At 46.0% G+C, this 27,452-nt stretch overlaps 1 protein-coding gene across 1 annotated transcript in view; it reads right to left on the bottom strand.

The window, feature by feature from the left end:
* The window catches only part of SELENOI (selenoprotein I), a 257,585-nt gene that overhangs the window by 48,906 nt on the left and 181,227 nt on the right, over positions 1-27,452 (bottom strand). Inside the window, exon 9 of the mRNA XM_086928070.1 lies at positions 13,309-13,491. Within this exon, the coding sequence (XP_086784196.1) occupies positions 13,309-13,491 (183 nt within the window). The remainder of the gene's footprint in view (positions 1-13,308; positions 13,492-27,452) is intronic.

Here is a 27,452-nt window from a genome sequence, read left to right as displayed (position 1 = left end):
ATGCCTTTTTTAGCTTCTGCAGATCCGACGGAGAACTTATCATCCAGTTAGGCTTGGTACAATCCATTTAGACGATGTGAGCCCTTTTTGGATCCAGCCAGTGTAGTCTTTCAGCCTCCTTAGAGGGGTGAGGTGGAGCAAAGAACATCGGAAGGCTGATAGATTGTCCATTATAGAAAGCAGTCTTCACCTTTGGCAAAAAGGAGGCGAGAGTTTGAAGAACGAGCTTTTCTGGGTAGAAAGTAGTGTGTCTGTTTGTGGGAGGTGGAGGTTTAACTGGTATAGCCGGATACTCACACACTCTTGTCACCAATGGCACAGCAACCAGGAAGGCTGTCTTAATCGTCAGCAACCTGAGAGAGCAGCTTTGCATAGGTTCAAATGGAGCGCATATAAGAAATTCAAGCCCCACTGGGGCATGATAAAAGGAGAATGTGGACACAAATGTTTTGTCTCTTCAAGGACCCTCATTACAACCGGTGACTTAAAGAGGACTGATCTAGCAAATGTAAAAATGGCACAAACAAAACATAGAACAGCTTGGCATGGAGTGGGTCCACCTACTTGGCAGCGCAGCAGGCCAAAAACCTGTCTTACTGGTAGGTGCATACAGACTTGGTTGAGGAATGCCGGGCTGCTAGAATGTCATCTATGATCATCACAGGAAGGAGGTCAAAGGCAATCAACTGCCGCTGTTCAATAACCAAGCATGGAGGAGAAGCAAGTTCAGGTTGGGTTGCTGCTTTGACAGTAGGTCCTCTCTGAGGGGCAGCCTGATCGAAGGACAGACGCTCAACACACAGTAGTTCTGGATATCACACTCTCCATTCCCAATTCAGAGGCACTAGGGGGACTTGAGTCTGGTCAGCCCTGCTCTTCCTCAGAATTCGGGGCAAGACACAACAGGTCGCAGAAATTCAAGAGTAACAACCTGATGTCCTCGCCAATACCTGTTTCGTTAGGCGTCCCCCAAGGATCCTCCCTATCACCAACTTTGTTCAACCTAGTTATGGAACCTCTCACTACCCTGCTACAAGCATCCAATGTACTTTTTCACATGTACGCAGATGACACCCAACTATATCTCAAATTACAATCCCCCAATGACATTTTACTCCTGAACTCAACGATCAGAAGCACCTAATCCTGGCTTGCCGATAATCATCTCAAACTCAACGCTCTGAAAACAGAGTTCCTTCTGATCTCACCTCCCGCGAAGATCTCTACCACTCAATCCTGGCTTAAACAGCTAACTGCACTCAATGTACAACCCATCATAGTAGACTCAGCAAAATCTCTAGGCATAACTCTCGACTTCAATCTCAACATGCAGCATCATATCAGCAAGGCTACTAAGGGAGCAAACTTCCAAATCAATATCCTGAGGAAACTTAAACCCTTCCTGCCAGCCAAAGACTTCCAAACTGCAGTACAAGCACTAGTAATCCCGCGAATTGAATACAGCAGCATCGCCCTCTGCGGTCTTCCGTTAACCACTACTGCACCCCTAAGAGCTTCTCTAAAAGCTGCAGCGAGACTCATCACGGGGTCAAGAAAACACTCGCATATCTCCCCTGACTTGAAATCCTTGAACTGGCTGCCTTTGGAAGCCAGAATTCACCTGAAAATCACCTGCATGACACACAAGGCTGTACATCTGAGCTCTCCCGGATACCTCGCTCAGAAGCTGTAAATCTCTGGCGGCTTCAGAAACACTAGAGGCTCAAACAATCTTCTGCTAAAACCTCGAAGATTCCGTAAGGAAAAAACTTATAAACGCTCTCTCTCAGGAATGGCACCCAGGATCTGGAACTCACTTCCTCCTGAAACCAGGCTCATCTCCTCCATCTCACTTTTTAAGAAAGAAGTAAAAGCTATTCTCATGGCCAAATACACTTGACCTATTAACGTTATCCGTAAAGACTCTGCACCAATCTGTATTATTCTGCTTGATCCCTACGACTATGTGTTTTACCTGTATTATTGACTTACCTGACTAGCTATGCACACATCTATCTGTAATACTTGCATTATTGATGTACCTGTTTTGCTGTACTCCCTAATGACCTGAGTTTCACTCTCTTGTTGGTATTCCCTGCTTTGTAAAGCGCTCTGATATCTGCAAAGATCTTGTTCGCGCTATATAAAACTTTCAAAATAAAAATAAATAAAAAAGAGAGATACTGGTGGCAAGATGTACAGGAGTACACTTTCAGCGGAATAAGTTTCTGAGCAAGAGTCGCTTTGGAAACTTCAAAGAGCTGAAGAGGTGACAATTTGTAATGGCTGATAGATTGAGCCAAGGTTCTACCCATTCGTGATCGAGCCCATGTGCCACCTCCGGATGTACCCACCATTTGTGATCCACAATTTGTGGACGGCTGAGCCTATCTGCCCTGGGGTCAAATATCCTGCAAGGTGCTGCACCGCAAAGAAAATCTCCTAGCTTTCCAGCCACATCTAGAGGCGCAAGGCATCCTGCCATATAGTGTACTACCCCCACCCGCCCTGCTTGTTGCAGAACCGCATAGCTCTCTTTGATGGATGGCAGGAAGGCTTTCAAAACCAAATGGATGGCTCGCAGCTCCAACAGAATGGTGTTGAGCGGGGCTCCGCCAGTGAGCAGATGCCTCTGATCTTCACCTCTTCCAGGTGGCCTCCCAATCCCAGAAATCAGGGCTTAATTTGAGCCGGAGCTTGCCGGTGCTCAGCACCGGCACTTAATTATGGGGGCCGGGTCTATCGCGCGGCATTAAGTGCACCTGTGCTCCTGCCTTAAAACTTGATTTTTTAACTCGTGACTCGTGCGTGTGTGTCACTGGTGAGTCAGTGTGGCGGTGCTGCCTACTGACTCACTCACTGATCAGGTCGTCGATGAAGATGATGCTGCTAGCGCTAGCTGCTTTGCTCATGCTGCATGCAGTACTACTTACTGCTGTTGGTGGTGACGTCACAGTCTTTCCGACCTCTACTCTCTCTTCAGGCATGTCAGAGTTCTCGGCCTGGCCGCGGCGCGGATCAGGGCCCCAGTGGGCGGGACACTGTTTGTGTCTGACTCATGTTGCAGGGGCCAGGCCAGGCACTGGGCAGGGCTTTGCTGCGGGGGTTGGGCAGTGGGTTGGGGCTATGCGCACCAGAGGAAGCGACGCGTGCGCAGATTGCATGAATTTGAATGCACGTGACGCGCATTTCCTTTGCCAGTCTGCCCGCCCCAGCATACCCGCACCACCTCTCCCCTCGCCCTGGCCTCGCCGAGTATCTAGGAGATTCTGCCAGCCAGCCGGCCTTTCAAAGTTGCTGGACTCACTGGACTCGGTCGGAGTTGGGACTGGGAGCGCTCAGACAGCAGGTGAGGGCGAGCGAGGCAGGGGCCACGCCAGCCAGGGCGTTACGGTTACGGGGTGATTAATTTACTTACTGGTGTCAGTCAGTCAGGTTTATATTTGCTGGTGTCACTCAGTGGGGGGGGGTGAGGGGGGGGGGGGGGTGCGGCGGCCGAAATTATAATCATGAGCTGCACTGGCACTGGCAGGCAGGTGAGGTGAGGCAGGGCACTGAGGGCAGGGCAGGCAGGGCCTGGGCCCTGGGGGCGGCGGGGTCTGCAGGCTTACGTTTTTTTTAAAATTATCATTGTTGATTGGTTATCTGGGATAGGCGGCGTAGGCCGGCCCGGCTGACATATCATGAATTCAAATTGAATTAAGTAATAAATCTGCGCAGCAGCGCAGGTGAGGCCTACAGATTTACTTTATCGGTTCATCATGGTCACTCACGTCACTGCCTGAAAATGTTGTTCAAATGCCCTAGTTTGATGATCATCGCCATGTGCACGATCATGTTTTGTTGCCAGCACTCTGTGACTGCACTGGCTACTTGTTGCGCAGTTGCGGGCCGGACTGGAATCAGTAGGATTATTTATTTATTTTATTTTATGCAGCCAGGCCCAGCCAGGGCAGGATTCAGTTTCGTTTTAGGCCAGGCCAGGCCAGGCCGGGCACGTGACGCTCATAAAATCTGTCAGTGGGGGTTGGGGCTGTGATCATAGGCAAGCAGTGTCGCAAATGTTCTTACACAATCATACATTCATCGCTGCCAAGGTTTCACCCACCGTTTCAGATTGCTATGTGTGACATTTTCATTATTACAGTACAAATATGAGTGCCATTTCAACGACCATGAGTGACACTCGCACAAGCAAAATAAAGCAACGCAGAAGAGGGAAACATGATATAAATACCAGAATTTACAACATCCATTTAAGCAACTAGAAAAATATTTTAAAACTACTGCAGATCATCTGAAATTGAAGGGCACTTCCCTTGTAACCTTATAGCACTGTTAAGGTGGGCGGGACGGCCAAGTTCTGCTAGAAATATCGCTGTATTGACCGGCACCGGGCACTATAATTGCAAGCAGTATTAGCCAACTAGCGCGGCTCCTTGTTACACCTCCCTCTCAGTTAAACTACAGTAATGTCCACACGCGAGTCATTCCTCAAGCAAAGACACAATTGCTTGAGTATAGGGGCAAGGAAGGCAGCTCGGAATGAAGTCATTTTTATACCATTTGAGTGCAACTAGATACCAGGCAGGCACAGGACGTGAGAAACCTGTCCGTGCTGACCAAAGTATAAAGGTGTGCACTGAGCAAACAGCAAGTGATTTTAAGTGCTTGTCTGTGCTGCAACACCTGCTCATGCTCGTTGGAGTGAATACGTTGTCACTGTGCAGTGTGACAATTCGGTCTTCGGCCGTGGAAGCCTCCAGTCCTAGCCACAACTCCTCTTCAAGCGTAGGCAAACCGGCAATGATTCACAGTCAGTGAATAAGTGGTGTACTGACCTGCTCTGGGCTCCATCGCGGCCGCTGCGATCCCGGGAGTTCAGGCCCCAGTCATCACGGGATCACAATGTAGGATTTATTTAAAATTTCTTGCAGCTTCCTGATTGAGCGCTGTCATTCTTTATGTTAACTTAACCTTACAGAGGCTGATACTTACTTGGGCCGGGGCCGGAAGCAGAGTCCCAAGGAGTGCGGCGATGAGGGCTCCAATAATGACTAAGGCAGCATCTCTTTGCAAGGCAGTGGTTACAGGCTCAATTAGGCCGCGAGCCACTGATGGCCACCGTAATAGTTTGTCGGCCGCATCAGTGATAGTAGCCCTCTAGGCTGGCTCCAGTCCAGTGAGTCCCAGGAGCTGCCGTCCAGTGACAGACCCAGGGTCACCCGGGTCTTTCATTATCCTAATCTTGCAAAAAGGGTCTAATGTGGGTAGAAAATAAATCACTTTTTATTGAAGAGAACCCCTAACATCGCTGGTATGTTTTGAATTCCGCATGTGCGCTTTTTCAGACTTTGAACTCCTAAACTATATTGCTACAATGACAATCATGTAGGACATGTATGACATGTGACTCCTATACCTTGTATTCCTGTCTGATGTAACATTCCCTCTGACTTTTAGCAGTGCCAGTTGAAAATGTGGGTGGAGCTAATAAAGTAAGTGGGTGGAGCCAGTGGATGAAGTGGGCGGAGCCAGAGAAAAGTAGGTGTGGCCTCTGACAAACATTTGAGCACCTGCACTTCATTTTTTACAAATTAAGCACTGCCATAAATGATGCATCAATGAACACTGTCAGCTCTGGGTGGGGAAGGGAGAGAACCAATCATCGTCTGGTATCCACCACTGGTTGACAACTGCCAGCCTTCAACAGCCAGTTGTTGAGGTATGGAAAGACTGGGAACCCTGACCTCCAAAGAGGACCTGAGACCACTGCAATCACTTTCGTGAGGATCAGAGGGGTGCTAGGAAGGCCAAAAGGGTGAACCGCAAACCGGATTTGTTCCTAGTCCACCATGAATCGCAGATACCACCTGTGGGGCTGCAGGACACGAATGAGGAAATAAGCGTCCTGAGGTCCAACACTACCATCCATTCTCCGGAGTCAAGGGCAGATAAGACCTTGGCTACGGTGAGCATTCTGAATATGTCCTTCTGCAGGAAGGCGTTGAGAGAGCAAAGATCCAATATCGGACGGGGGCCTCCGTCCTTTTTCTGCACCAGAAAGTAGTGGGAATAAAAATCCTACTTCTGATGATGTGTACTCTATGGCACCTATGGCCAAAAGAACCTTCCCTTTCTTTCATAAAAGGGACAGATGGTCTTCCACCAGCCGTTCTTGAGATAATGGCAAGGGCAGTGGGGTATCCAGGAATGAAAGGGCATAACCCAGCTGACCGATTCGTAATACCCAGTTGTATGAGGTGATGGCATCCAGTGTCGGATCCTGCCTTCGGCTGGGCGGCTGTTTCTCGGGAAGGACATGTCAAACAGGCTTGGGGCTACGGATCCAGATGGCTGGAAGACTGGGCCGCACGTTGTCCATGTGCTCTGTGGGCCCCCCCCCTTGTCCGCGCAGCCATAAAAAGGCTGAGATGGCTGCTGAAATAGCAGCATTTGGTGGCAATGCTGAAATTCCCTGCCAACGCCACGGAGAGGGCAAACGAGGGGAGACGGCTGAGGTGGTAGGGCAGACAGCCAAAGGAAGTGGGCCATGGGTCTGCTATCCTTGAAACATTCAAGCACAGAAGCAGCCTTGCCCAGAGTCAGGAACTATCAAAGCGCATGCATATCCAGGATGCTGAATAGAAAATCACACACAAAGCCAGTAGAGCGCATACAACAGCACCGTGAAAAGTAGCCAGGGGCGCCACGAACAGATGAGCACACAGTTTGGGAATCAGTAACAAATCGGATGTTGCACTTATGTGCATCTAAATTCAACACTGATCCGTGTGACCAGGCCTGCAGTGGTTGCCCTGGGCCACAAGAGGGCAGTGCAACCTCACTTTCAAGGCGTCTGGTATCAGGACAGGAGGGAGACGAGGATATTTCAATGCATTTGCTTTCGCGCTGTCCTTTGAGGTGAAGCTCGCTGTCTGACCGACCGAGAACTCATCACGCAACCTGTGGGTCTTTTTACCCTCAGTAACGCATATTGACATACAGTGGGAGACATTGGTCTTCACTGAGCTCAGCTGTAGGCGACAGGCTAAACAGGAATTGCAGCATAGCTCAACCCAGACTCTACTAAGGTCTTCAAAATCTTAAACCTGCTGCTGAGCGCTTAGCGCCAGAGATGGGCAGTAAGATAAAGTATCTCTATGCAAAGAGGCACATGTATTATTTATGAACGTGTTCAGAAAAAGGTGGAGGTGTGGAGCAAGGGATATGAAACAGCGTGACTTACAGGTTACAAAAAACATGCTCCGATCTCAGATAGATAACTCAGAGGGTTGAGAGCCTGCTGCAGTCATAAGCGTGCAACAGACCTGCAGGTCACAAGTGCAAATGCCAGTAGAAACCTTTTGGATTAACGTTAAATTAACGAACAGCACAATATAATATTAGTTTTTACACTGCTGTTTTTTTATTTCAAATATTTACAATTTAGGGAGCTTAGAAACACAGACGTTTGTCCACAATTGCATGTTTTTTGAGCTGATCGAAACCAGGGATAACAGCCAGGGCTCTAAATTCCAAGGCTGCTTTAGGATTTATTTATTTTAGGTGAAAAAAATCTGCTTATTCACTTTAGAAAATAAGTTTCTGTTATGCGCCTTTACAGTCTGACATACGATTGTAAATAAACAATTCTTCCTCACGCCTTGCCTTTGGCTCCCTATTGTGCCCTTCTTATTCTCTTTCCTGAATCTAGAACGATCAACAGGAAGGAGCCCAGCACACAGAAGCAGCTGTGACCATCAAATCAAATGAGATAACATGGAATTTGCAGGAAAACCACGTGCATCGCCTGCGCCCTATCTAATGTTTTTTATTTGCCTTTTCTGTTTGACAAAAATTGCTGCAGACTTACTCCAAACCTTAATTGTGCTAGACTGTGTCTAGATCATGTTCATTTAATTTTTTTTTTTATTGTCCTCATTTTACACATTTTATTTAAAAGGAAATGGGAATAAACAACCAGAGAACAGTGGTCACTATCAATTGTATAATCCAATGTATATTTGTTTGCAAAAGAAAGTGAATATTTAGTTCGGCGAGCTATGGTACATTCTGTGTCTCACAAGCGTTTGTAATTCATTTGTCTGTCCAACAGGCCGTGGTGCGCATGCCAATGGGTTGCAGGCATGCACACTGACGTGCATTTACAGTTCACTTCTTTGAGAACACTATGTCCCTCCAATGAGTCCGATCAGTCGTTGACACAGCATGGGGCTCTGCAGTGGCCAGAATAGGATTACATCTATGATATATAATACCATCATCACCTTCAGCCCAATTATTTTCAGGGAAAAACTTCAAAGTACTACCGACAATGAGCTTACATTCACCACCCGCCCAAAAAAGGTAAAATAATAGGGAGCCGCGGCCATCAGTCAATAGGTAAAGGGAGCCGCAGTTCGGAAAAGTTTGGGAACCACTGGCATACAAGCATGTCTCGAGGTGGCAATACTGGTACCATCAGTTCTGTCAATGAGCCGGTAAGCAGTGTTAAGACCGCAGTGAAATGTAAATTTAGCAATCCTTTATGGTCACACAGTCCAATACAGCATGGTAGCGGCCCAAGAGTCATGTGGTATTCACTGAACACAGGGTGAGACTGTTGGAAGAGAAAATACTGCATCCAAAAGCGTCAATCCTTTTCAATTTCCTATCTGGAGAGAGGTAAGGGAACGCGTATTGGGGTTGACTTTAGTGGCCGAAGCCTGCACCACCAGAGGAAGGATATTGGTAAGAAAGTCAGGGTCCCCAGGTGCAGGATAGTGACAGCGGGCATTCTGGCAGCTGATTGGGGCTGCAGAGCAGGGCTTGGCCCAGGTCCTCAAGAGATCATCAGTCAACGTCTAATTATGAGGAGGGGCTCTGAAGAGGGTTGGCCAGGCTGGAGGACCTCAGTCAGCACATTCGTGTTGACACCTTGTGTATAGGGGGGTTGGGGGCTCAGTGTCGAGGGACAGAATAAGACAGCGTTCAGAGAAGTATCCAGACTACTGGCCTTTTGGAGGCTATCAGAACAGGCTCTGGCCAAAAGAAGCATCATGCTGACAAGTGCTTTGATTTCAGCAGAAAAAAAACATTAGCTGTACTAAGCCGCTCTGTAATGGGCCATCACTAACTTCTTTTGTCATTTATATCCTGGCTGGGAGTATGTGTCAAAAGGGAAGGGACTCCAAATATTCTTCATAGCCCCCACCCCCATTTTCTATTAATCACACTGTGGATACGTTTACATGTTAGTAAGGCCTGTCTGACCAAAAAAGTATGTTTGGCAATCATGAATTTGATTGCATTTTTAAAACCGTAACAGAACTTAACTGCAATGTTTAAATAAGTCTAGACATAGTTAAAAATTGCCAGTTTAATAGAATAATTGCGAAACATTTTGAGGGGGCGTGTGAGCATATGAATGCGGGTTTTGGTTGTTTGACCAAAAGTGTGGGAGTGTACAGTGCGGTTTATGTGGACATAATGGTTGTTATGTGGTAAAATATGGTGTTGTGAAAAATGGCCATATGATGCTTGCTGAATTTTTAGAGACATTGTGCAACAAATAGGTAAAAATACAGCTAAAGTCTCTACAAACTCAAAGTGTACTTACCTAACATGCAGAAAGTGTTGCCTTAGTACATCAGATTACACCTCTGCATTAAGAGGCATTTATTAAACGTTTTCAAACATGTACTGAGCAGCCTTAGCTGCTTTTATACATGAAACAACATTATAGTCTATTAAATCAAACACAAGGGGTTTCGTACAGTGCACATCCTAAACTCATTTATTGAAGCTGCTCTTATTTGTTATAATGAAGACAGAACAGGCACAGTGAAACAAAACAACTACCTAGGACTACGCAATTTGATCACGTGTGAAAGCCGGGACCGATTCCAGGCATCTGGCTCAAGCTTGGCTTGAGCCTTCAGAGGCTCGTCCACCTCTATCATAATGTCAATTAAAAGGACTCAGTCATAGGAAGTTTATGATGTGACCATCAGCACAAGTTTGTTGAAGCAGGAGTACAGCCACAACAGTGCAGAACTCCTGGTTTCAAGATTCATAACTTTTTTACTACACCACACGTTAACGAGTGAACTAGAAGATTGAATATTCTCTTCAGCGAAGGCAAAATCAAATGACTGAATTTCAGTCCTGTTTTCTTATCACATTTTTAATACCAGGGTTTAGTTCGATTTAGGGTTTTCCTATAGCTGATAAAAAAATAAAGAAGCAGAGAAATGTTATGTTTAAACATATTTATTACTCCTTCCGTGCTCATGACGAGCTGAGGTTGTCATGAGCCGTGGAACGCTCACACGCTGGGCTAATTCCCCCGCTGTGCTTAGCGTTCCATTAAATGGGCGCAGTCATGACGAGCTCAGCTTGTGATGAGCACAGCGCCACCGTGCTGCGTGACGAGCTCAGCTCATCACGCGCAACGTGGAGCTGTGCGTGCCCCCGCGCCCAGCGGGGGAATTACCCCCGCTGCGAAGGGGTTAAAGCGCACGTACACCAAATGGCGCTAAGGCTGAAGGGGACCGAAAGCTTAGTCATAAACAGGTTTGTGGCCTATGCTCAGAAAGTGATTATTCAATAGAGCACAATTTGTCACAAGTGGAGGTGGAGATTAATAAAGAAAAAAAGAAAATGCCTTCTGGTTCCACAGTTTATCTTGTCTATTACTCAACAACTAGGATGTGAGTGGTTCTGATTGTGAGACTCAGGGACTAGTCTCAACAAAGAAACGCCACTGTACAGTGGCACCTGCCCAGACTAAATACAGACTTCACAACCAGTATATTTTCACAAAGCGATGATTAAACGACAAGTCTCACAGTGCCATAGCTAAAACCTTCCCACTGTCCCATATCTGGTGGCTGAGATTGGGTCTTTGTGTGCGCCCCCTCACTAAATTGCACGCCTTGTTAGGGGGTCTTTATCAAGGATATTTGACATCACTCACTACCTTAACTGTGTCCGTTTCTATGCACTACGAATGTTTACAGATGAGACCTAATGCATAATAAGATTGTGGCCTAACATTATATTTAATCCCGATATAATAATTAAGTTCATTCTATTGTACACTTGACTCGCCAAAGGTAGCGATAGCATGCAAAGAAGGCTTACTGTAGGGAGCTGCAGAGGGACAGCAACTCAGATACTGCAGAACACAGTACTGTCATGTATGATTCTTCTATAGAGTAGGGGGTTCATTTAGAGGGCAGTATGGAATTAAAACCTCAAAATAACTCACAAATCAGTGTCCATACCATGTAAATGCCTAACTTACTCTTATTTCTAGCTGGGACGCTTTCGGGCAGCCATGCGCTTTATAAATCTAATTTCTTCTTCTTCTTCTTCTATTTCCAACTTAAGCAACCCTCCCACACACACACACACCAATTAAACCCTCGGCATTTACCCGGCAGTCATCAATGCAGCCCTCAGTCACATTACAGACTATTGTTTATGGTCCATGGGAAAATGTTTGCGAGTACCAATGAGTATATAATGTTATTGATTCTGTTGTGTAGTATATGCTAGAGGTACGAGCTAAGGGAGAAGGCAGTACCCTAAATTGAGATTTTCTTGATTTTTTTTATTGGCAAGTCAGTTACCATTTTATTCAACCTTAGCTCCCGTTCCACTTTAATTTTGTCGTGGACCTTGTTTTCCTAATAAGTGAAGTGTTTTAAAAATACTTTAAACAGGGCTCATATTTTTTCCAACGTTCATTTGATAGTTGAAATCAAAATTGGAGAATTCAAAGTTAGTGATGCAGTGCAATTAACTCGGTATCTGAGCAGAAACAATCAATGTACTTAATTTTCCTGCCATTTCTTGTTAACACTTGAAAGGGAGACAATTATTTTGTTTTTTTTTATTTAAATACGTTATTGGTGTAATGCTCTTCTGCACAGTAATTACGGTAAAACGTAAGTCTACACCATATCTTTTGCTTAATGTTTTATATTTTACTCACAACTGAATGCAAATGTTTATTTTTTTAATGTATAAACGCTTGCCAACTTCAAAAGTATTTGTTTCTAAATATGATCCCACCAATTTTGTTTGCGGTTTGTAGCACAATTTAAGTCACGTGTATAGCAAGTCAATAATGAGTTGCTGTTTTTACAAATAGCCTTTTTTAAGAAAAATATTTTCATTGACTTATAGAAAATGGAGCGTTCCTGTCACAAGTAAGAAAACTAGTTACTTACCTGTAAGAATAGTTTTGCAGCATAGACGTTTCCTAGATTGACATACTGTGCATATTCCGCCATCTAGTGGTTGGATCGGAAAGTGCTTTGCTTTTTCCCCCCCTCTTTGATGGTTGTGAAACCTGATCCCCGTGGTCAGGCTACAACCCCCCCGTGTTGTTGTACAAGCTCTCAGATTATTTTTCCCGCCCTGGAGATCGGAGGTTCACGGACGATGTCTGAGAAAACACAGCAGCAGACGCAGGCAAGGAGGAAAACCCACCAGAAACCCTGGAGAGAGAGGTGGCACCAAGGAAGTTTGCATGAAACGGAGCATACCTGTCAGAAGTAAACAGTGTTATGGGGACCCATTTGATGAGTACTACTTTGGATATATTTCCCTTGCCAGCATATGATTTAACAACAGACATTGGTTTTGAAGAGAATGTTAATTTTACTGGCCGTGTTATTGCTACATGTATACGTAATCCACGAAGTGCTGTGTATGGTGCATCTGTCTATCTACCTAAAGATTTGTGAAAGCTAGCAAGAAGGCATAGGGTGCTGGACTACCTTATAGACTGAGGACGTCAAAAGACTGGAGTCCTCCTAAGGGAAACCTAAAAAACCCGGAAAGAATGGCCTTCAAGAAACAGATTGAAGCAGTGCAAGAGTGGTGTGGTTCCCCCTCACATTGGCGGTACAGCACAAGAGATCCAGAGACCGACGACTGGGCATATCAGCACCTGGCAATGCTTTGAGGGGGTAAAGCATGACAGAATTAGAATAGGAAGATTTAGCACTGATTTTGGCTTGAGCTGCTTGTTTGCAATTATGTCACACAATAATTCCAACGTGTATGCTTAGTGTATAGTATAGGCCACACCTTGCTGGGACTAAACACTTGGATGGGAGTGGATGAAAAGTTTGAGGCAAGGAAGGACAAATGGAGTCAACACATTTTGGAGAATCAAACCCACTGCTTTTACCTAAAGCACATGGCAGAAAGAACACTACCACTCAACAAATAAACAAGCAGACACGTACAACTAGGCCTAACGAACACCAAGATCTGAAGTCTACTCACCACTTGGATTCCATAGTGAATGTGTGCAACAGCAATAAAAGTCGTTATTGCGAAGAGTAGAACTGTCTCGCTGTTCTGGGCAAGTCCTGTTAGGACGATGAGGACGACGAGAGCCAGTGGCAGCAGCAGCCAGTTCAAAGCTTGGCAGCGGGTGTTACTCATCTGACACACTATCAGCTTGCACTGCAAAAAGAAGAGGAAACATGCTCAGTGTTAAAACCCGCGACACATTGCACTATAAGGGGACTCTTTTAAATTGGCAGAGCCTCATAATGACTAACAATGCAATCCGCACTCACAATATTAAAGAAGCTTCATCTGCATTTTATAACCGAGGTTACTGACCTGTGGATTTGTCACTAGACCAGGATAGCGAGACATGTGATGTAGTTGCACCACTAATAAAATGTATGTTGCCTGGAGTGGGTCACAGAACATTCACATTTCTGAATGTAATGTTCTGTGGTGTACTTTTGTTTTTTTTGGTCACCGATGAAAGCTTCTTCCCTATGATGATCAATATCCCTCTAGATCAGAAGCGTGCATATACTACCTGTATACACATGAAAAGATGCTCAGTACTAAGGAGTTGTGCCTTCTGCAACAGTGAGATATCTGGGAGGCGTCCCACATAAACCACTTTGTGGATCTCTGATGCCAGCGGATGCAGTGGAAGAGGAGCGAAGACCCTGGAACTGCTGATGGTTTACAACAAATAGCCGCAGATAGCTGGGACTTTTACTGCAGAAAGTTAGCCTTAGACCGGTCAGCCTCAGGGTAGCCTTCCCCCAAACGTGTTGCTTGCCTACCCTCCTCTTTTTATTTATTTATTCATAAAGTTTTATATAGCGCGAACAAGATCCCAAAGGATATCAGAGCACTTTACAGTACGTTGGTGGAGAGGACAGAAGGAAATATACACAGCAATTGTGGGGAAAAAACACCCAAAAAACAATGATAAACAGTAAGCATGGTCCACAAAAAAGACTCATTCACACACTCCGGCCTCTCTCAAATGATACCGGCATAACTAGCACCAGAGAAGTCCCATCTACATCATGTCCATTCAGAACACTGAAGTCGGACCAGATCTACTTTGTACCGATAGGAACACATTATGCTTGCTTGCGTTCAAGGCTGTACGCTTCCTCACCAGTCATAAGAATTATATCTTTCAAAGCACTTTGCATTACACAATAGGCAGTACAGGGCATGCAGCACTGAACATCCCACCTACGCAAGTAGCCTTTCAAACATGTCTCAAGCCGGCCATTGCAGGGCCTGTGTATACAGTTTATTGCCACTTCAATTTGGCATTTAAGACCACTAGCCAAATCTTAAGCTCCCATTTTATTACAAGCAAATTACTCCTAAGGTAGACACTAGGTAGACCATAGGGCAGGGTGCTGTGTAAGTAAAAGGTGGTGCATGTACTTTTAAGTTTTGCATTTCATGGTAGTGACTAACACTCAAATATGTTTTTCACCGCTGTGAGGCCTACTTCTCTTATAAGTTAACATTTGATATTCCTTAAAACTCTTTTGAGCTGTAATTCCTAATTGGAAAGGAGTGGCTGCATCATGCTTTATATCTTTGCAAAGGTAATGATACATCCTCTTTACTGGTAAAGTTGGATTAAACACTAATATTTTAGAAATGCCACTTTTAGAAAGTGGACAAGTTTCTGCTCTTATTGCTATGTGTGCCTGCCGTCCGTCAAAGCCTAGAGGTCTTTTATTATTATAAAAGCTAGCTCCTAGCAAGGGGAGGGTGGTACAAGGCGCTATAGTCCTGGTTCCACTGTCATTATGGATTTGTAACAATGCTGATTATTATGCATCTTTTTATTAGTATTGGCGAAAGTACTGCATCTTAGAGCACTTAACGACTGGTGTTTAGAAGTACTACGTTTTTGTGAATTCATGAACCTTACGGGCCATTATGTGCCTTTGAGCACAGTCCAAGTGTTTAAACTACTAGTCCTGCTTCACAAGTGGAATTTGTGGCTGATACTGTTCTAGTTCCTTTGATCGTTTTGATGAATTAGGTCTGATTTATGCAATACCTAATATTGGGTTAATATTACTTTACAGATAGACTTTACCCCATCACCTTCTCATTATATGGTTACCTTGCCGGGTTGGAATTAACCCCGGATGTGGGGTAAGAATCTCCTTGATATGACGCTTTGCCCTCTCGGGCGTTACCCTCACCATATATACTGGCGGCAACTAAAACCATGCTCTTTCTGTTTTCTCCTCTTTCCCCCGCCGGATTTTCCATTACATGATTAGCCCTAATATAAGGATCCAGCCATCGAGGTAGCCTGTAAATATATTTTTTTGAATAAATGAGCACTACACGTATGGGGTTGCTTGCGGTTGATCTGTCACGCCGCTTTCTCTAGTTCTATTTCTTGTTTAATTGTTGAAATCCCATGGAATTTGCTTATGTATTAATTAAATCTTGCATTTGTTAGAGGAGGTATTCATGCTATCATGTATGAATTTTCCGTATTAGAGTTAACACAGGTGTCTTTGCACTTTTCCTTACCACAACGAACAATATTGTTGTCCAATTAAATTATATACTTATTTATGCATGACGGAACATGACTTTCATATCACTTATGGGTTCCTTATGACATGGTGTTGTCATCTTTCAAATTCGGTTTATGTCTCATCTATTTGCATTGTGGCACATAGATTATAAAATTTCTGTTAACATGGTCACTACAGATCATATCTTTCTGTATTTTTCCAGCCCTGAAGAGTTATTGCATCTGTGATTGTACAGACCTATAACGAAACACGTGTCGGCTGGCTGTAAAATTACCATTGACGTGATGATCTAATAAAAAGAGATATACACCAAACTCCTGGAATCTACGCTTGACATTTGTCTCTTTTAAATTACATTTAGCAGTATTCTACTGGTTATATTGAATTTGAGTGCGCAGGATTTTGTGTTTAAATCTTAGAGCACGTAGTTAAAATAAAAATTTTAAACCAGGGGTTTTCAACTGGTTGATCGGCAGCTACCGGTATTTATTTATTTATTGAGTTTGTACAGCGCATCAGCTACCCGAAGGTTTCCCGGTGCTTGGGATCGCTAAAATACTGAAGAACAAAAAACATTAACAGAATTATTGATTAAACAACCATGTTTTAACTTCCTTCCAGAATTTGAGAAAATATTGCTCAGTGCGCAGATGAAATGGTAGCGAGTTCCAAATCAACGGAGCCAGACAGGAAAAGGAATGTCCGCCCATTCTTACTCGTCAACCCTGGGAACTTCAAAAAGATGCTGATTGGATGACCGGATCATGCGAGATGGGCTGTATTGATGGACCAAAGCCTTTAAGTACTGAGGTGCATTGCCCGACTTAATCTTGTGCATATAGCACAAAGCTTTAAACTTCGCACGATTTTCAATCCGAAGCCAGTGAAGATCACATAGTGAGGCTGAGATCGGGGTTCTGTAAGGATGTTTACAGAGTAAACGGGCAGCAGAATTTTTTACAACCTGTAACCTATGTAATACTTCCTTACTTGCCCCCAGAAATAACACATTACCATAGTCCAGCCTAGATGATATAAGGACATGAACTACAGTTTTCTGGGTAGGCTGAGGAAGCATCCATAGGATTTTACGTAGCCACTTAATCACAAAACAAGTAGAGGCTACTTTAACAGCCTGTTGCTTCATCGTCAGCTGATCGTCAACATTGACGCCCAGATTGCGGGCGGAATGCACGGGAATAGGAGGTAGTCCCAGCTTAGTGGGCCAATGTTGAGGGCCCCAGAGGGATTTGTCATTGCCGAAAAGAGGTAGTTCGGTTTTACCCCCGTTAAGCTTTAATGTTTATTAGCATCCATCCAATCGGCAATGCTAGTCAGTCCAACACAGAGTCCAGAAATATCATGCTTGGTTTTGGCCGAAAGTGAAAAAATAATCTGGGTGTCATCGGCATAAGAGTACACCGTGAGCCCAGCTTGCTCCGCAATTCTAGCCAATGGGCTTACATAAATATTAAAAAGTAAAGGGCTGAGTATGGAGCCCTGAGGGACTCCATACCGAGAAGCATGGATTTTGGAGCTAGAAGTGGCCGAGAAAACTTGAAAAGTTCTCTGCCATAAAAAGCTAGCTAGCCACTCAAGTGCCAATCCAGTAATGCCATAAGATTGGAGGGTATTAAGCAGGATGGAGTGAGAAACAGTGTCAAATGCGGCACTTAAGTCAAGAAGAATAAGTGCCACAGTTTCACCTCTATCTGCTAATAAGCGGATATTTTCCGTAACACCCAGCAGAGTGGATTCCGTGGAGAACCCTGCCCTGAAACCAGATTGTGAGGGGTGAAGGACATCATGAGACTCCACAAAACTAATCAGCTGGGTGTTGATATGCTTTTCCAGGATTTTTGTAAATATAGGGAGAAGAGAAATCGGACGGAAATTAGATGGCTCCTCAGGGTTTAGATTAGCTTTCTTTAATAAAGGCACAATCATGGCATGTTTCCATGCTCCCGGGACCGAAGCTTCCGCTAAAGAAATGTTCAATAACTCTCTAATGAGATTAAGTGAGGGCTGATTCAGAGCTTGAAAGACTGACGGAGGCAACGGATCCTTCGGAGATCCAGATTTAATGCCCCTTAAGATGTTGCAAAAAGTGGTAGCATCAAGTGAAGGGAGTAGTTTCTGTCCTGTAACTCCAGTTCTGTAGTAGGGGTATCTCTGTTATAGTCATAATCTAGTGAATAGTCCCGCCCATGTGCGTGGACCCCGGCAATCAAAAAGAATCTCTTAAGTTGTCAAAATCATGCAGAAACTGCAAAGACACTTAAGAGAGAATTAAAGACAAATAATGCAGCCTGTATCCACAGGCTACACTGTCCAGTACTTCAACTAGAAATTCCACCAAATACCACCACACATAATACAGCCAGCCCAGTTTCTACCATAGAGAAACTTGCCTCCACCATTAAAAAGACTCTGGAATGATAGAGAGGAAGGCATGGACAGACAAGCCCCATAGGCTGCCATTATGTGGCTTAAATAGGATACTGTGCCTTTAAGAGAGCCTTCTAGAACTTTCTCCCAGTATCCCAGAATGCATAGCAGGTCCCTCTACTTTCAGTTCTTTTTGACAGGCGTAGCACGCCAGACCTGTAGCATTCCTTACATGAATATATATATATCGCCACCGGGGAGGAGGGCGGGCGCTTAAGACTATAACAGAGATACCCCTACTACAGAACTGGAGTTACAGGACAGAAACTACTCCTTCTGTAGTAGGGGATCTCTGTGTATAGTCATAATCTAGTGAATAGAATGGCAAGCCCATCCCCACACCAAAGCGGCGGTGGAGAAAGAAATTAACGCCACTACAGTGCGAACATGTTCCGCAGCGAAGCCTGCCCAACCAGAGCATCTGCTCTGGCATCAGTGTCCAGACAATAATGCTTAGCAAAGGTATGGACCGACTTCCAAGTGGCTGCCTTGCAGATTTCAGCAATCGGCATGTTACCGAGCAAGGCCGTCGTGGCAGCTTTGCCCCTGGTGGAATGAGCCTTAGGCTTACCTCCTAAGGTCTTATTAGCCTTTTGGTAACATAATTGTATGCAGGACACAATCCACCTAGAGATGGACTGCTTAGAGGTAGCAAGACCCGTCCTGACTGATCCATAATTAATTAACAATTGGTCAGACCTACGAATATCTTTGGTTTTATCCAGATAAAATTTCAACACCCTCCTAACATCCAGGGAATGGAGAGACCTTTCCGCTGGAGACGAAGGATTCTGAAAAAACGTAGGCAAAGTTATGGTCTGGTTGACATGAAAATCAGAAATAACCTTGGGAAGAAATTTAGGGTGAGTACGCATAACAACCTGCATTCAAGGACCGGCTGGACAACAACGCACACAACTGCAAGGAACTCTTCAACATCGTGAAAGAGCTCTCCAACCCCAACGCCGGAAACAACAACATCACCCCATCGCAAGACCTCTGCAACTCCCTCGCCTCCTACTTCCACAACAAGATCGCGGACATACACAACAGCTTCAGCACGCAACCGACGCACGCCACGACCGAACCACCGCCCCCCACCACCACCCTCCGCGCCTGGACTCGGATCAGCACCGAAGACACCGTCCGCATGATGAACTCCATCCACTCCGGATCTCCAACCGACCCCTGCCCTCACCACGTCTTCAACAGAGCCGACGCTGTCATCGCACCCTACCTGCGGGACATCATCAACACATCCTTCGACACCGCCACCTTCCCGGAGAGCTGGAAACACGCCGAACTCAGCGCCCTACTCAAGAAACCTACAGCGGACCCCACCGAACTCAAGAATTACCGGCCCATCTCGCTCCTCCCGTTTCCAGCCAAAGTCATCGAAAAGACAGTCAACAAACAGCTGGCCGCCTTCCTCGAGACGAATGGATCCCTCGACCCCTCACAGTCTGGCTTCCGAGCCAACCACAGCACCGAGACCGCCCTCATCGCTGCCACCGATGACATCCGAGCCCTGATGGACAACGGAGAAACAGCGGCCCTCATCCTCCTAGACCTCTCCGCGGCATTCGATACTGTCTGCCACCGCACCCTAGTGCAGCGCCTCAGCAACGTCGGAATCCAGGAGAAGGCACTGGAATGGATCATCTCCTTCCTCAACGGAAGAACGCAGAGAGTCCGTCTACCACCGTACAAGTCAGAGGCCACCGAAGTCATCTGCGGCGTCCCTCAAGGATCCTCGCTGAGCCCCACCCTCTTCAACATCTACATGAGGCCCCTCGCGGCCATCGCACGCCAACACAACCTCAACATCGTCTCCTACGCTGACGACACCCAGCTGATCCTCTCCCTGACTAACGACCCCGCCGCCGCCAGAGCTAACCTTCACGAAGGGATGAACGACGTAGCCGAGTGGATGACGACCAGCCGCCTGAAACTGAACTCGGACAAGGACGGAAGTCCTCATCCTGGGCTCCTCGCCCTCCGCCTGGGACGACTCCTGGTGTCCCCCCGCCCTGGGCACCGCACCCAAACCGACAGACCACGCACGCAACCTGGGCTTCATCCTGGACTCCTCCCTCTCCATGACCAGACAAGTCAACGCCGTCTCCGCGTCCTGCTTTAACACCCTGCGCATGCTACGGAAGATCTTCCGGTGGATCCCCACCGAGACCAGGAAGACGGTCACCCAGGCCCTCGTCACCAGCCGTCTGGACTACGGCAACGCCCTCTACGCCAGAACCACCGCCAAGCTCCAGAAGAGACTCCAGCGGATCCAGAACGCCTCAGCCAGACTCATCCTCGACATCCCCCGACGCAGCCACATCTCCGGACATCTGAGAGACCTGCACTGGCTCCCCGTCAACAAGAGAATCACCTTCTGTCTCCTCACCAACGCACACAAAGCCCTACACGACCAAGGCCCGAGCTACCTCAACAACCACCTCAACTTCTACGCTCCCAAACGCCACCTCCGATCGACCAACCACGCCCTCGCCGCCGTCCCCCGCATCCGAAGAGCGACAACAGGAGGAAGGTCCTTCTCCTACCTGGCCGCCAAGACCTGGAACTCCTTCCCTCCCGACCTGCGCATGACCCAAGATCACCTCTCCTTCAGGAAGAAGCTCAAGACCTGGCTGCTCGAGCAGTAGCAGCACCCCCCCCCCCCCTTCACCCCCCCCAAGCGCCTTGAGACCCTCAGGGTAAGTAGTGCGCTCTACAAATGTCTTGATTGATTGATTGATTGAACCTTAGCAGCATGAAAGACAGTATAAGGTTCAGTACAACACAACGCCTGAATTTCACTCACCCTGCTGGCCGATGTAATGGCCACGAGGAACGCCGCCTTCCAGGACAGGTGCTGCAACGAAGCCTTATGAATAGGTCCAAAAGGCTCCTTCATGAATCTGGACAGCACCACATTCAACTCCCATGAAGGCGAGGGAAGCCTGACAGGAGGGAATACTTTCTTCAATCCTTCCAGAAAATCTTTGATCACAGGGATCTGGAAAAAGGAAGTCTGAAGGGCATTTCCTGTAGGCAGTCAATGCAGCAAGATGAACCTTAATGGAATGAACATTAAGGCCAGACTGCGCCAAATGTAAAAGGTAAGGAAGGATGACATCTTCCTTGCAGGTCGTAGGGTCATGGTTCTTAGACTGGCACCAGATACAAAACCTCTTAGCATATGAAGTCCGAGTGGAAGGCCTCTTAGACTCCTTCAGTATGTCCATGCAATCCTCGGGCAGATTCAGATGGCCATATTGCACTCTCTCAGGAGCCATGCCGCCAAACTCAAAGACGAGAGGTTGGGGTGTAACATCCGTCCCCCGAACTTCGTGGGGGGGAGAGACCGGTGAAGCAGGTCCGTGAACCACCACTGCCTGGGCCACTCCGGGGTAATGAGTATCATCCGAGCCCTGGACCGGGCCAGCTTGATGAGCACCGCCGGAATCAGGGGAATGGGAGGAAAGGCGTACAGAAAGCTGTTCGTCCAGTTGATCCATAACGCATTCCCCAGCGTCCCCTGCTGGTAGTACCTGGAGGCGAAGTCTCTGCACTTGCTGTTTTCGGCAGTGGCGAACAAATCTACGTCTGGAGTTCCCCACCTTGCGAAGACTTCTCCTAGTACTTCGTCGTTTATGACCCATTCGTGGTTTTCCTGAACCAGTCTGCTTAGTGCGTCTGCCTGAACATTCTGCACACCTGGCAGATGGGTAGCCGTTATCGTCAGTCCTCTGGCTAGGAGCCAGTGCCAGATCGTCTGCGCCTCCTGTGACAGAGTGCGTGATCTCGAGCCCCCCTGCTTGTTGAGGTAGTACATCGTGGTAGTATTGTCCGCCTGTACAAGCAGGGAGTTGGTCTGGAAGGACGGAAGAAAGGCCTTCAGTGCCAAGTGAACAGCTCTGAGTTCCAGGAAATTGATGTGATACGTGGCCTCCGTCGGCGACCACGTTCCTTGAATCTGTAGGTTCCCGGAATGCGCTCCCCATCCCAGGAGAGAAGCATCCATCACGACAGTCTGCGAGGGAATGTCCTTGTGGAAGGGAACCCCTCTCAGTAGATTCTCCGCCGAACACCACCACTTCAGAGACTGAAGAGCATGCAGAGACAGTCGTATCCTGTCGTCCCAGGATCCTTTCCTCTGATCCCACTGGTCTTCCAAGCACTCCTGCAGCGGTCTCATGTGCAGTCGTGCGTGTGGCGTCAGGAAGATACAAGAGGCCATCGATCCCAGTAGAGAAGACACCGTCCTCACTGTTGTAGATGGAGTCGTCATAAGAGCCTGAGCCTTCCGAAGGAGAGATAATCGTCGCTCTTCCGAAGGAGACACGCTTGCTGACAGCGTATTGATGGAGGCTCCCAAGTACTGTATGCATTGGACCGGAGTCGGGACAGACTTGGCCATGTTGATGTGCAACCCCAGCTTGTTCAAGAGAACGCACGTCTTCTGGAAGTGTGCTCGCGCTTCCAAGAAGGAGGATGCCTTGATCAACCAATCGTCCAGGTACGGGTAGACAAACACCTTGTTCTTCCTCAGGTGTGCTGCTACCACCGCCATGCACTTCGAGAATGTTCTCGGCGCAGACTTCAGTCCGAATGGGAGTACTGTGTATTGATAATGATTGGCGCCGACTTGGAACCGCAGGAACTTCCTATGTTTGTGTGCAATGGGCACATGGAAGTAAGCATCCTGTAGGTCAGGGGTCTCCAACCTTTTGTGTAGTGAGAGCTACTTCTGACCAGTGAACATAGTCGTGAGCTACCGAACCCGAATCAGCTTGTGCATTTTTCCGCGAGACCCCCCCACGCCTCGTTTCATTGCCTTTAAGCCTAATTTCATCAGAGCCCATACTGTGGTTTGAACAAAATACCCAAGACAGGCCTAGAACACCAAAAGGAATGACTTTGGATTTGTGACGCTTCAAGTCATTTCAATTAATAGGTCCAAAATTAAGGTCCAAAATTAAGACCTTCCAGTAATAGTGGTCATTGAAATAATCATTGTAATGCGGCTCAATTAACAAACATACATGGAAAGCGATCTTAACTTCAATGTGGAACTGATTCGTTTTTATGCTGCAAATAATCATTTGGAAACGTGCTCAAGATTCTTCTCTCCAGCTAAGTTTTATTGTGTTTGTAATACAGGCCTGCAGTACACATTGCATTGTTCTTGTTCAAATACTAAAAAAGCTTTGCAGGAGGCTGAAGATTCTTCTCTGCAGCGACTTTAATCTTGGTTTTAATAATTAAACAGATTTGTCATTTCCCCAGGAAGTGCGACTGAAGAAGTATTGATTACGACTACATACAAATAATTTCAGTGAGAGACTTGACACTGAATGGTGTCCAGTAATGCCTTGTAATCTGGGGTGTAGCTTGAGAGGGCAACTCTTATGGAGTCATTTAAATGTTCATCAGTCAGACGTGTGCGAAACTTAGATTTTATGAAGTTCATATCGGAAAATGCAGATTCACAAAGATAGGTAGAGCCAAACAGGGAAAAAAGTTTCAATGCAGCTGTGTGGATGTTCTTAAACTTTTCTGCATCCACAAGACTCCAGAAATTAATGTCAGATTGCCTTGATTTCAATTCAATGTCATTTTGAAGTGAGACCATCTCCATTTCCATGGCGTCAGAGTCAAGGTTCAGAAGAACACAAATTTTCTCTGAAATGTCACTAAGATCCACTTCCATGAAGGGGTTTGAAGTGAACATCACACAGGGCTCCAGTTGCTCAAAATCACTAAACCGGTCACTGAACTCTTGATTAAGCCTCATGAGGAGGTTGCTGTATTTTTGTATGTCAAGGATCTCAGCCTCAGTTTTGTTTTCTGACAGGATTTGGAGCACAGAGGGACAGAGCTGCATCTTTCTTTTCTGTACATGCTGTATGAAAAGATTAAGTTTTGTTTTGAATGTTTTCACAGAACTAATCATGTTGGCTATTGTCTTGTTTTTGCCTTGCAACTCGTAGTTCAATAAATTTATTTTCTCTGTGACATCTGTCAAAAAAGCTAAATCAAGCAACCATTCAGTGTTTGACAGATGTGTGGTATCTTCATTTCTAGACTCCATGAAAGCTTTGACTTCTGGCAATAGGGAAAGGAATCTTCGCAGTATTCTTCCTCTGCTAAGCCATCGGATCTGAGTGTGCAGTAAAAGGTCACCATACTCAGCTGAAAGTTCTTCAAGGAACAATTTGAAGGTTCGGTGCTGCTTGGCCTTTGCACGAATTGAATTAATAATTTTAACAACAGGAGTCATCACATGATCAAACCCCATTACCTTTGCACATATTGCCTGTTGATGTATAATGAAATGGTAGTTTAATAACGGAGGGAAATCAGGATCTGCTTTACAATTGGCAATGAAGCCAGAATGACGCCCTATCATTGCGGGCGCACCATCAGTTGTTATCGCCACTAACTTTTTCAATGGTACATTTTGTTTCGCAAAATAATTTTTCACCTCATTGTGGATGTCAGATCCTCTGGTTGTGGTTTTCAGAGGCAACAGAGTTAAAAATTCTTCTTTAAACATGAAATCTTCAAAAACCATTCTAACAAAGATAGCCAACTGTGCAATATCGCTTGCATCAACAGATTCATCACATTGCAGAGAAAAATATTTACATGTCTTTAAATCCCGCTCCAACTGCTCTGTCATGTTGCCCGATAATGCAGATACCCTTCGTACCATAGTGTTTGCCCCCAACTGCACATCTGAAATGCCAGACATAACTTCAGGGCTAAATTTAAAGTCTTTGAATAAGGAGTGGGCCATTAGAAGCATTGCTTCCTTCATAATTGCTCCATCTGAAAATGTTGCTTTGTGCTTGATCAAGTGATGAGTAACTACGAAGGATGCTTCAGTTGCTGCAGTGGCTTTCTTCGTTGGCTTTATGAAAAAAGATTGCTGTGTCTGCAATGCAGATTTCAGTTCATTTACTTTTTGTAACCTCAGCCTGCTTCCCTTAGGGAACTTCCTCTCAAAATGCATGTGCTTTGTTGTAAAATGCCTCTCAACATTGCCCTTTTTCCCCACTGCAACTTTTGCTCCACAGATTAAACACACACAGTTGTCTTTGATTTGTGTAAATAAAAATTCGTTCTCCCACTCTTGATGGAAGTTGTAAGTCTTCTGCCTTTTGGAGGGACCTGGCTCTTCACCCATCATTGGCTGTTGATGCTGTAGCAAGAGTAAAAATGTTGATGAAGTCCACATTCAATCCACAAAAGGCAAGAATACCACATGGACAGTTTTAATAATGCTGTAATCAGGGGCGGCTGGTTACATTTGAAAGTGATGAGGCGTAAGTGATTGTGGTATTGCACTGAGGCGAGTGAGCGACCTCTAACAACCAACAAGGAGTTGGGGGGGGGGAGAAAATTTTGAAAAAAGAGTTTCAAGCAAATTTGAGGAAGCAGGAAGATTGATAAAGCACTTGCGAAAGTGTTATGACAGGATCTGTAACAACATCTTTATATCCATCAACTTCACCCCAACACAAGTACAAACACACACTCAAACACTATCAATTACACACATAAAGCAAGATTTCAAGAACATTTGTTTAGGCTTAAAGACCTGTACTCAAAAAAGTACACAGAGGCTTCTGCAGTGGCAAGCAGACGCTGAAATACTCGATTTGCTCACATGGTGACAAACACAAAACCCGAAGCCAGACATACTGCGCCCTGTGCCACCTCACAAGCACCCCCCTGGTCACACCTTCCCCTTTCTGGGAGCTTCCATGAGACTCACTGGGCTGGATGAGGAAATACTGAGTGCTTGTCCCAGCAAGTCGAGTGTCTACTTGTGTTAAAAAATGACCACCTTCCTTTCTCTGCATCACATATTTCTGTGTTTCAGTGTCTTTGTGTCTCACACCCTTCACCATCTCCGCCACCCTCTCTCATCTGCATCTCTGTCACACCCTCTCATTGCCACTCGTTCCCCTCCCCTCTGTCGCTTTCTCCTCTGTGAACTTCTCTCTCATCTCCATCCCTGTCACTCTCCTCTCATGTGACTCTTTGCACTCCCCTTTGCTCCCGCCCTTTCCATTTCTTACTTCTTCCCACTCTCCCTTTCCCTCTCTCTCTCTCTCTCTCTCTCCTCTTACCCCATTTCCCCACTCTGCATATAACATGTCACTCCCTATTATGTTTACATTTTGTTTCTTCATCTACTTTTCTCAGTCGCCAACTTTTTCACTGACATTTTTTCTTCTGTGCCTCTGCTGCCCTATTCCTTTCCTACATCTCCTTGCTTTTCATCTCTCAGCCCAATTCTTTTTAGTCCGTCCTCATCCCAGCTGCATCTCGGTCAACCCTGATTAGTCAAAGTACACCTTTATAAAATCTTCGCTTTATAGCCCGCAGGACAGCTCATGCTGGGACTCCCAAGCCCACATTTCTGGCCATCCAATAATGGATTGCCTGCCCCAGGTGCGGTGTCTGCTGTAGTGAACGTAATTCATTTGGTTGATAGCTTGCGTGTGTAAGTAACATACCTACATGCACATGCTACTTTGAACAAGGCAAACATACAACTAACCACAAACTACCCAATGCTCAGAAGCCTTACCAAGGTTATACCACTCACTAGTTCGATATAAACTGTGCAATCGAGTGCATGCATTACAAAGGAGCAGAACTTTATGGCACCAACTTGCAAAGTTATTAATAAATGCGCAGTACAATAAAATAACAATACGCCTTGTAAACAAAAATACATTTCACTCAAGCCTTCCTCATTAGGGGTATGTAATATGAAAAACATGCAAATGAAGCCCAATAAATGATACAAAAGCACACTAGTTTACTTTACAGACGGCTCTGTGTACAATGTGACTATAAGGTGAGGGAACAGCAGCCCGGGAAGGGAAGAGGAGCGGAGGCAAGGAGGAGGCCAAAACAGCAGCCTGGGCTGGGGCAGAGTGAGGGGGCCCTGGCTACTGGGAAGAGAGGGAGCGGGGCATGGCAGGAGAGCAGCCCGAGCAGGGGTCAGCGGGAGGAATGTTAAGGCTTTAAAGGTGTTTAAAAGCATGTATAACAAGGCTGATTATTTATAACCACGGCACCCTGCCCCAGCCCCATTGAGATCACTTCCCA

The sequence above is a fragment of the Lissotriton vulgaris genome, chromosome 6, assembly GCF_964263255.1.
Source record: "Lissotriton vulgaris chromosome 6, aLisVul1.2, whole genome shotgun sequence".
Lineage (NCBI taxonomy): Eukaryota > Metazoa > Chordata > Amphibia > Caudata > Salamandridae > Lissotriton > Lissotriton vulgaris.
This window is presented reverse-complemented; position numbering and strand designations above follow the sequence as displayed.